Source organism: Sinocyclocheilus rhinocerous, unplaced genomic scaffold (genome assembly GCF_001515625.1).
Source record: "Sinocyclocheilus rhinocerous isolate Xijiao unplaced genomic scaffold, SAMN03320098_v1.1 scaffold3207, whole genome shotgun sequence".
Taxonomy (NCBI): domain Eukaryota; kingdom Metazoa; phylum Chordata; class Actinopteri; order Cypriniformes; family Cyprinidae; genus Sinocyclocheilus; species Sinocyclocheilus rhinocerous.
This window is the reverse complement of record NW_015626452.1, coordinates 117,000-128,384: the sequence shown is the minus strand read 5'-3', so window position 1 is coordinate 128,384 and position 11,385 is coordinate 117,000. Positions and strand designations below refer to the sequence as shown.

General features: G+C 34.1%; 1 protein-coding gene across 1 annotated transcript in view; it reads right to left on the bottom strand.

The window, feature by feature from the left end:
* Window positions 1–11,385, bottom strand: part of LOC107715690 (OTU domain-containing protein 7A-like) — an 81,671-nt gene that overhangs the window by 28,104 nt on the left and 42,182 nt on the right. The window contains exon 4 of the mRNA XM_016521867.1: window positions 1,822–2,004. Coding sequence (XP_016377353.1) covers window positions 1,822–2,004 — 183 coding nt within the window. The remainder of the gene's footprint in view (window positions 1–1,821; window positions 2,005–11,385) is intronic.

Here is an 11,385-nt window from a genome sequence, read left to right as displayed (position 1 = left end):
AGGCAATGATTAGTTCTGTGAAACAAAGCAAAACCAATGTGTGTCTACACCGGACGCGAGTGGCGAGGCGCGACAAAATACTATGGAACTCATTATAATCAGTGATGCTGTCTACAATATATATATATATATATATACATATCTATGTTCTACCCTGGTTGCGGCGCGACACGACACGACAAATCCCAGACAAAAACTGCTGCTGCATTCTATTAATGACGTATTGACACAAATTTCAAATGATTTTCAACGGTCACTTTGTCGCGTCCAGTGTACTAGACAGATTTTAGCTGTTTGCGGCGCAGACACGGTGTTACACACCAATCGAGAAGAAACAAAGCAACCTCGGCATCCGATCGCAGGCCTTCCGCTCTTTGAGTTCTCTCCAGCGCTGGAAAGCTGATCCAATATTTACACGGGTCCTACTTCTTGCCTTATTGCCTTAAGCCTTCTTTTGTTCCGCAGACGTTTTCCTCTTTTGTTTTTTATCCGCCATCTCTATCTTTCTGTCGCTCGGCTCGCTAATGTCCGTCCTGTGCACTGAACATTCTCTGCCTCCTCCACATCATGAGTAGACACACCCCTTACTGCTGATTAGCTACAAGTTTGTTTTGCATAAATGCATAAATACATGATGCTGTTTTGTTCATAATTGTTTATGCAATTACTAAATTATATTTGATTTATATGAGTTCATTTAGACGTAATGCAGGATTTTTATAGACATTTATTTCCTTGCGTTGACAATTTGTCATATGTAATCTGCATATAAAACATTAGAAATTAGATATTTGTTTAATTTTTATTGTGTGTTTGACTGTTAAAACTAAAAATATTTGTTGTTTGTCTCAATAGTTTGTTTTGCATAAATGCATAAATACATGATGCTGTTTTGTTCATAATTGTTTATGCAATTTACTAAATTATATTTGATTTATATGAGTTCATTTAGACGTAATGCAGGTTTTTTATAGACATTTATTTCCTTGCGTTGACAATTTGCCTCGGGAGACAAGCCAAAAGTTTTCTTAAGACCTATGTAATCTGCATATAAAACATTAGAAATTAGATATTTGTTTAATTTTTATTGTGTGTTTGACTGTTAAAACTAAAAATATTTGTTGTTTGTCTCAATAAATTGGGTTAATTTGAAAATACAGTGGTTAAATGTAATTTTTTTTCTATTGCTCTTTGTTTTAAAAAAGGTTATAAAAATGTCAATAATTATCGATACCGAACGATACGAAACATTATATCGTTGATACAATTTTTAGCGATATCACCCAGCCCTAAATCCAGGCCTATATTATTTTCCCCTAAATATCATTTTTCAATCTTAAAAATTACATTAAATAATTTAAATGCATTACCAATGTTCTTTGTTGTCTTGAATGCTAATATTATCTAGTACTATACAAAATTGCTTCATAATCAATTGAAAAGTGATGGGTGTAATTTTTGCACCACTAACACCACACAACCGCATTCATTGGTCAGAAAAACAGATAGCTCCACCCCTCACACCATTGGTCGAGCTGATGTTGTTGTTGGGCTGATTAGAATTCTCAGGGAAATCAATCAACAAATGTCTAACTTATATTTATTCTCTGCATATTAGAATTGCGATAAAATGGGATAGTGACAGATCTTTTTATCCATATCGTAGCGTGCACCAGAGTGAAATGGATTATCGAAAAAGAAGAAAATGCAGGGCATGAATTTTCATTTCATGACGACTTTAAACTGGTATAGAAGAAAATATTGACAAAAAACAACAACAATAAATCTCAACAGGAGGAGCTGTCAGAGAGCTTTGCTCACCCTGAGTGTTGTCCTCTTGTTTCTGAGAGCATTGCTCCAGCTTGCTGATGTGCTGCGGGGTGCTGCTACGCTCCGGCTGCTTGTAGTAACGGCCCTCATTGAAGACGTGGGGCAGGTTGGCAGTGTGAACCTGCCGGAGCTGCTCATAGTCATTGAGAGCGGCGCTCAGGTCCCAGTTTTTACCTGATTAATCACAAACAACAAAATTGATGATACATGATGCGAATATGCTAATGCTTTAGCATCAACAGTCTTCTTCAACTTTCTGATTTTCTCTTGCCGGTCAAACTGGAAAACTGTCATGGAGCACAGAAAATAATCTTGCTGAAAAATGTTCAATTGTCAACATATTTGTAGCAATGTAATTTACAGTAACAACAGCACATTCTGTTCAATGCTAAAGATGTATAAACTCTATCGCCCCCCTCAGGAGCCGTAGTTTGTTAGCGCCACAATAACTCGCGCTAAAACTGATAAGGTAATCGCACACATGCTCTCAAAACAATGCTGTGCATCAAATATCCAATAATTATTTCTTTGTTAATACTGACGAACAATATGATGTCCACAATTTTAAACAGGAAGCAAAAAAAACTATAATAATGTAATAGAAAACTCTGAATACTTTCCGTACCCACTGTATGTGTGTGTGTGTGTGTGTGTGTATGTGTTCTCGTGTGTTTTATTTATATTTGTGTATTTATAAAAAGAAAGCAATTTTGTCATTGATATATTTAATTTTGGTATAAAAAAGAAAATATATATAAAAAAACCATCAATGCAAAAACAAGTAGTATTTCTTTAATAAAAAAGATGCTTTTTTGTTTTTTTACCAGTTTTTACCATGATTTACAGAAATATTTTTTTAATTCAGAGTAGGAATAGTTCATACAACAAAAAACTTTGTCAGGCATATTAAGATCAAGAATCATTAGATGACTTTAAAAAATAATATTAAATTTTTACATAAATATATCTGTTACACTGAATGATGATGGAACATTATTTCACCCATGTTTTGACATTTTATTTCACAAACGTTATTTGAAACATCGATACCGTGTACTTATTACACTTGCAAGTAATAAGCTTTCTGTGTATATAATTTTTCAAAATCTTTTTATCAAATCAATTTAATTTATAAAATGTAATATAAAATTTACAATAAATTTTAACTTTATAAATATAAAAAACAACAACAACAAACACACACACACACACACACACACAAAGCAAAAATGACTGGTGTTTGTTTAAAAAAAAAAATCGTAATATTTATTAAATGTCTATTTCAAACGTATTTAAGACTTGTCTTGCTTGTACCAAAAATCAAGTTTCAGCAATGATTCCATGCCCACTAAATAGGAGGTCATTGTTAATGAACATGACCTGGGCTTTCTCTTTCATTTCGTCAAGCTACTGTTTGAGTGCACCTGCCAACTCCCATAAGGCTTTTCAATCTAATCCCAATTACACCACCTGCCAACATGAGTGCCACAAAACGCTTACAGCTCACATCAAACCCTAAACAATGGAGTTCCGCTTCACATCAAGCCTGAAGATAAAGAGGGACATTAAAACGATTGTGCTTCTTCTCCAGCGTGCTCTGAGTGAAGACAATTTGATGAAAAAGCAACACAGATTTGTTTTTGGTTAAATAGAGAGAACATTCATACCAAGCAAAATGGGAGGAAAATCACAGGAAAGACAGAGAAGCCAAACCCTCTAATGTGAAATGACAGTCACCTCAAGACTCCTACACACACACACACACACACACACACACACGCACGCAGCTGCTTCCATGTCCTCCAGCGAAAGTCTTATCTCTGTAACCCAAAGGCCTTGCAGGGACCAAAGAAACCATCTACAGAGAAATACACAGCCTGTGTGTGTGTGTGTTTTGCCTATACTGTGAAAAACAAATGTCTCTGCAAGGATAGTAAAACCTGAAATCACTAATATAATGTACTATTTATTCATAACATACTTAATAATGTCCCTAAATTTTACCACACTATTTTAATGCCCAGAGATGCCATTTTTCATTTAAAAACGATTTAAATTAATCAGATTTAAAGGAATGAACATTTACTGAAATTTACTCACCCTCAGGTCATCCAAGATCTGGATGAGTTTGTTTCTTCATCTGAACAGATTTGAAGAAATTTAGCATTACATGCTACTTGCTCACCAATGGATCTTCAACAGTGAATGGGTGCCGTCAGAATAAGTGTCCAAACAGCTGCTAAAAAAATCACCACAATAATCCACAAGTAGTCCCTCAATTAATGTCTTGTGAAGTGAAAGGCTGCATGCTTTTACTGTTTTTGCTTGTAAATGGTGCTTGAGCTGTGCATATTTCTCTCCTTATTCAGACGAGAGGACTTTTTCATTGGAGAAAGCAGTATTATGGATAGAGGACTTATGGAAGTTAAAAAAAAAACGTCTTGATGGATTTGATCTTACAAACATGCAATTACTTCACAAGACATTAGCTGATGGACTGGAGTGGTGTGGATTATTTCTGGATTATTATGACGTTTTTATCAGCTGTTTGGACTCTCATTCTGACGGCACCCATTCACTGCAGAGGATCCATTGCTGAGCAAGTGATGAAATGCAAAATTTCTACAAATCTGCTCCAATAAGAAACAAACTCATCTACATCTTGGATGGCCTGAGGATGAGTGAATTTTCAGCCGCTTTATCTTTAATGACCAGAGGAGACTTACAGTGATCGTCCAAAAAAATGTGGACACTTAAATTTAAACTTGAAACAAACAAAAACATAATTCTGTAATCATTTGAGACCTATAGCATCCATTTTATTTCTAACTGGCAAGTCTCCCATCATTCAGTCTGGACAGAGTCATTACATTCTTCATGTAGCCTATGTAGCACCAGAACCCACATCAATCAGTACAAACCTCATTGTAGTTTATGGATTTGTTCATCCTTTGACCAGCCAGAAATTTTAAAAGACATTTTAAGGCTTAATCGAATGACCGCTCAGCACCTCTGATACATGCGTCTCACAGATTGCTAAGCATTATGGGTCTCAATCAATGTGCTGAAGGCAGTTTCCTGTTGACGTCCCCTTCTCTGTCTGTCCTTTAGATTTACAATTGGATTTTGCAGACATTATCACATATTGTGGACACATTCAGACCACACAATATAAAATATTTCAATCATTTCCGAAGCAGAAATTCTTTTCATCTTAGGTCAGTGTTTTACAATTCCAGAGCTGGTTGCAAACGTGGTCAAAGACCTAATTTAATTAAACAAGGTACCCATGGGAGCTTTGATGGCAAAAGGTTAGCAGGGTTTTAAAGAAAAAAAAATCACCCTGTCCAATATTTTAAAAAATCAGCTTTATTCAATAATGATATTGAACTGATTCCAGATATTCCAAAAAAATACTGTACAGTATCTCTATACAATTTGTTTTCTATTCATATTTATTTTTATACAAATGTACACTTTATATAATTTTCTAATATATTTTTACTATTTATCTCTACTATATTTTTTTCCCGTAAAATATTAAACATACTGTACTTATGTTATATATTTGTATTATTTATTTTAAATTGTATTGTTTATCTATATTCATTTATATCATACTACAACTATATTATATTAGATTTATTTATTTATTATATTTTTGAATAATAGCCTTTGACAGTTCAAACTTAGCACACGGCAACCAATTTCCTTGCCTGTTGTTCAAATAACACAAACTAAGCAGGTGAAGAATGAAACTGGACAACTGAACAACCCTAATTTGGTGCTTTTCTGTGTCTTTGCTAATGAACGAAGACATTCACAGTTCTTCTGCAAGATGTTCTTTCAGCAATTAAACTTCTTTTCCCGTTAATCAGGTGCTCTGCTTTATTTATGTTGAGGAGAATGACATTGTAGTCGATCACCCATGAGATGTGATGGGACAACACATTAAATATCTCACAGCGACAATAGCCATTTTTGTTTCTGAAAAGCGTACAATATGCTGACTACATAGTGAATACGGTGCACTATACACTGCAATCCAGTATATAAAACAACATATTATTCGACAACAAATGTTTCAAACAGTAGTGTGCAACATGAATACAGAAATGTGCATATGTGCACAGTATACTGCAGAAACAATACTAGTAGTAGTTGCGATACCTTATCAGTCCTTTAGGGGGTGACAATACACCCCTCGCAAACCACAAATAAAGCTTCATTAATGACACAACTAAAGACTTTTAGATTGATCTTTTTATAATGGGTCTTTAATCCTAAAAGTGTAATCGCTAGCATGAAATGTCATCTCTCAATCACAACAGTAACTGAATAGAGCACAAGACCTATAACAAAATGTCTGCCAGTGTCGGCTGAGTCATTTTTTTCCCAGAACACCTCTAACCGCACAAAGGGCCTGTGGCTGAGATGAAACGCTGAGGCCCTTCCCACTCAGCTTTCCACAACAGCTTCAGTGACGGTGGATCCGCAGGGAACCGATGGAGGACACACAGCAACAACAGCCAGGTGGGATGACGTGCTAATGATGAGTGGCACTGACAACCGGGGACACATCCTTCCCCTGCATCCATCTATCAATCAGTCATAGCCAGGGATCATTTGAACCTTGTGGCAGATCTTTGATCTGATCTGAGAGCAATTTTGTGTGGTTTGGTTGGTGAAACGATCAGTGAGACATTTAGTTCTCAAAGAGCTCCAGCTGTTTGTCTTGTGAAAGAGTAAGATATTTGTTGTGAATATATATCAGTGTTGTAGTATTAGACAAGCAACACACACTTTGGAATCTTCTAGCATGTTTATGACATGATAAAAACTCTTAAGAAACCCTAGTAAACATTATATCAATGCCCTGTCATTCATCCACACCAATAGGTGTCAGTACAAAATTCAAGATCACTGCATTACTAAGTGCACTTTTACAGTAGTTAAAGGGTGTCATCATTTACACACCCTCAAGTTTTTCCAAACCTGTATGAACACAAAGGTAAACAACAAGTTGCTGGTATCCACTGACTTCTATAGTATGGGGGGGAATTCCATATCTACCAGCATTCTTCAAAATATCTTCTCATACGGGTTTGGAACTATACAGCGAGTAAATGATGACAGAATTTCCAGTTTGGGGTGAAACAACCCTTCTAAACTGTTGTCATGCTCTTATTTTGTAGTTTGTTAAACTTGTGAATTTACAATTTGAATGTTGTCATATTTATTGTGCTCAACTCACTTGCACACAATAAATATGACAGAAAATACACTTTTGTTTGTTTGGGAAAAAACTTGCTTTTACTGGAAAAGCTATGATATTTCTACCCGGTATTTTCAGGCTTGGGGAGTAACGGAATACATGTAACGGCATTACGTAATCAGGATACAAAAATCTAGTAACTGTAATCCGTTACAGTTACATCAAAAAACAAAGTATTCAGATTACAGTTACATTTTGTAAAAAGTGGGAATACTATCAGGATTACATTTGTTTCATTTATATTTAAATAAATGAGTTTTTTGACATAACGCTATATTTAGAGCTGCTTCATCATAGTTCCTGGTTCTGTTGAGACATGATGACTCACGTGAGCCGCCTGCTGCTGCGTTCGCAAATAACACCCGTCTACAATTACTCTCGTCAAACGCGGGATGAGACGCTACAGTTAATAACGATGCTTCCTGCTGGGAAAAACGTTTTCATGTCTGGAAATTTCAGTTATTTTGTCTTCAAAAAGAATAAAGGAAATAACATAGTTGTACAGCGTAAGCTATGTATGAAGACTCTTGCTTTAACAAAGGCTACTCAACCAACTTGATCATTTGTAGGTAAGACTAGCATGGAAATCATGTTAGCTAAAATTGAGTGTTTGTTAGTGATTTAGAATTCCATGGTGTGCATGACTGCAGTTGTGCGTAAATTTTCTAGCGGAAAAGAAGCTGGAAAATGTAGAAATTAACACGAGAGTCCCCACACCCCGGATCAGTCAATGCAATAAAGAAAGATCATAGCATTTCACATATATTTCAATTTCGACATTTATTTATTTTAAAATAGACTAATATGTATGGTGTACATTTTTTAATGTTGTGTATAAACTATATTTATTTTTACTTGTAGGCTACATGTTAAAGAAAAAAAAAAACTAAAAAAAACAAATTTTATACTAAACTGTATTGCCACTAGATGTATGCATAGCCTTATATATATATAAACTTTATTTACATATGTGACTAAAAGGAATCCAAAAGTAATCAGATTACATTACTTTCATATTGTGGTACTTGGATTACGTTACTGAATACTTTTTCGATGAAGTAATTTGTAACTGTAACGGAATACATTTTAAAAGTAACCCTTCCAACCCTGGATATTTTGAAAACAGCTGGGCGAGTCATGCTACTGGATTACTTGAGGATTAGCTTGTGGTAGCTGTTTGGACTCTCATTCTGACGGCACCCATTCACTACAGAGGAACCATTGGGGAGCAAGTGATGTGACGCTACATTTCTCCACATCTTCCTATGAAGAATCCAATCCATCTACACCTTCATCTAAATTTTCAGCAAATGTTCATTTTTGTGTGAACCATTCCTGTTTAAAATATATTTCCCTTTGGAGAAAATGAATGGAATTTTTATTTCGGGAATGCAACTTACGCACTCAGTCGGTTGTGGGAGTTTCCAAATCATTTGTGATCACATTCAAAAGCTATAAACAATTCCACAGGCCGACAATAACACTAGGGCATCCAGTGGCAATAGCGCCTACTAGTGGTATGGCAACATGATGCCGCAAACAGGGAATTGCTGGCATATACATAGGTTACTGAGTGCATGTTACATAAATATCACTGCTTTGTGAGCGCTTGAGAGTGTATGTGAAGGCTGGGACGCTGCAGACAACTGGCAGGGTGTGCGATCTCGCCCAGCCTTTGATTAATAAGCCCACTTTATGTCTCATTACATGCCCCCATTCAATAGTTGCACTTCTTCCTGCACATACAGATGGAGGAGCTGACGGTGAAAAGTTCCCGGCCGACCCGATGTTCGACTCCCCCTGCGGACATCCGAGCACATGTGTGGGATGATAACGACGTTCCTGTCTTTTGCGAACCACGCTTTTAAGATTCGTAGGATACAATGGATTACATTAGCGCGCAATAGAAGAAAATCACCATTTTATTTCCAGACCTAATAAGCCATAAACATGTGGATAGAGGGTTTTTCCCCCCAAGCTTTTTTGGATACAAAGTATGTCGTGCTTGACTGCAGCGGTGCCATTTATTTGGGATCTAGTGGGAGGACTGAAGGCACTTCATACCCTTTTCATTCATAACTATAGCTTGTTAGAGGCAGGATTGTTATCGTTGGAGTAAAATGTCAGCGGTGGGGCCATTTAAAGAGCATTAACAAATTGCTCATTTTGAATAACAAGCCTCAGACTCTGTGTTTTTACAGCAGAGCAGTTAGTACTGATCTGAGAAGAGTCTTATGGGTTTTTATGAGAGATTGGGACAGGGAGGTGCTGATCCTAGATCTTTTTCTGAGGAACATGCTTGCTGAAAGTATTTAACAGCTATCTATTAACGCAGAGTCCTCAGAGAAGGGTTTAAATGTACATTAGCACGGAGATAGTAGGAATGCTTATGCAACATCTAAAATAGCTGCTTCAGTACATTCACTCTTATGTATGATATGATTTATGGAGAATAAATGCTGGATTAGACAAAACACTCAACAAACTGCTTAATCTATGGAAATGCATATGAAGTAGTGGTTGCATCGCATATATGTGTGTATGCTATTCTCTCTCTTTGTGTGTGTGTGTGTGTGTGTGTGTGATACAACCCTTACTTCACAGGCAATAAATAAATAAATAAATAAATAAAAGTATTGTTCAGTGTAATGATAACAGAGTAGAATAAATTAATAATAATAATAAATAATAATGCTTAAATACTTAAATCGTAAAATGGTATAATAATTCATGAATAAATAATATTACTGTAAAGTATATTATACAAATTACAAAAGTTATAGGATGTATAAATAAACAGATGGTATTTTGATGGATGGATGGATAGATTTAAATGTTTTAATAATTTACACATAATAATATATAAATAATAGTATGTGATTTATAAATAAAAAAATAAATTATTATAGAATTTAATGTTAACTATAGGACTAAATGAAATGAATAATAATGCTTAAATAATTCTGAAAATGTTATAACTTACAAATACAAAATTGTTGGTCTAATTTAAGTTACATATAAAATATAAATATACATAAATTATAACAAATTTTAAATTACAATAAATTATATAATAGTAAACTGTAATAAATGAATAATATTATAGTATGATTTAATAATAACATGTTAAATTATTATTATTAAATAAATAATGCTGCTTAAATGTTATAATATTGCTTAAATGTGATACTGTTAATATAATATAATAATATAAATGTTATAATAATTTATAAATAGATAAAAATAAAGAATGAATGAACAATATAATAATAATAATAATAATAATACTACATATAACAGTACATACATACATACATACATACATACATACCATATAAACACAATCATATACATTTTATAGTAAGAAAAAGTTCCATTTATGCTCTAATGAAATGACCCTGTTAAGAATAATTTAATAAGAATATCACCAGGGTGATGATGGCGAGGCAAAGACGGATGTGTTTCTCTTTACTCCAGCATTCTGTTAAAAACAGCAGTGCTCTGTTGGCGACAGGCTTCAGACAGATGGGTAATATCATCCTGTGATGATGTGCGACGGCTCTGAGGTGGTCTTGGCCAGGCAGGCGAGCACAACACTCGCAGCTGAACAGCCTCCTGTAGCTGATGCTGAGCGAGGCCCTATAGCTGAAGCAGCTGTGTGTTTGGGTACAAATGTACACTTATGTTCACCCATTATATAAGTGGCATTAAAAATTGAATGTCATAAAATTGTTGTCAAAGCATTGGGGAAAAAAACATCCCTGGAGTGGTATTGTTCTCTTATTGTTTCTACTATCTTGCTGTTCTACCACCTTTTCTGAGAGAATATTGCTGTTTTATGAAATGTAAAATTTAGAATATTTCTTTGTATATATACAGTGGGTACGGAAAGTATTCAGACCCCCTTAAATTTTTCACTTATAATAAATATATATATTTATATAAATGTATTTATTTCTATTTGAAATTAAATTAATAAATGAATCAACTATCATATATAATGTTTTATTTACTAAATATGTATTTAATAAATAATATAAAATATTAACAATAATTAATTATTAATAATTGTATTATAATTATTATAATTTATAATAATTAATTAATAATAATAGTATAATTTATTTATAAATAAACATTAGTATGGTACAAATAAATTATAAATAAATAACAGTATAGTACAATTTAGTGATAACATGAGATGAAATCAAATGAATAAATAAATCTGAAAATGTTAATAATAATAATAATAATAATAATAATAATAATAATAATACAAT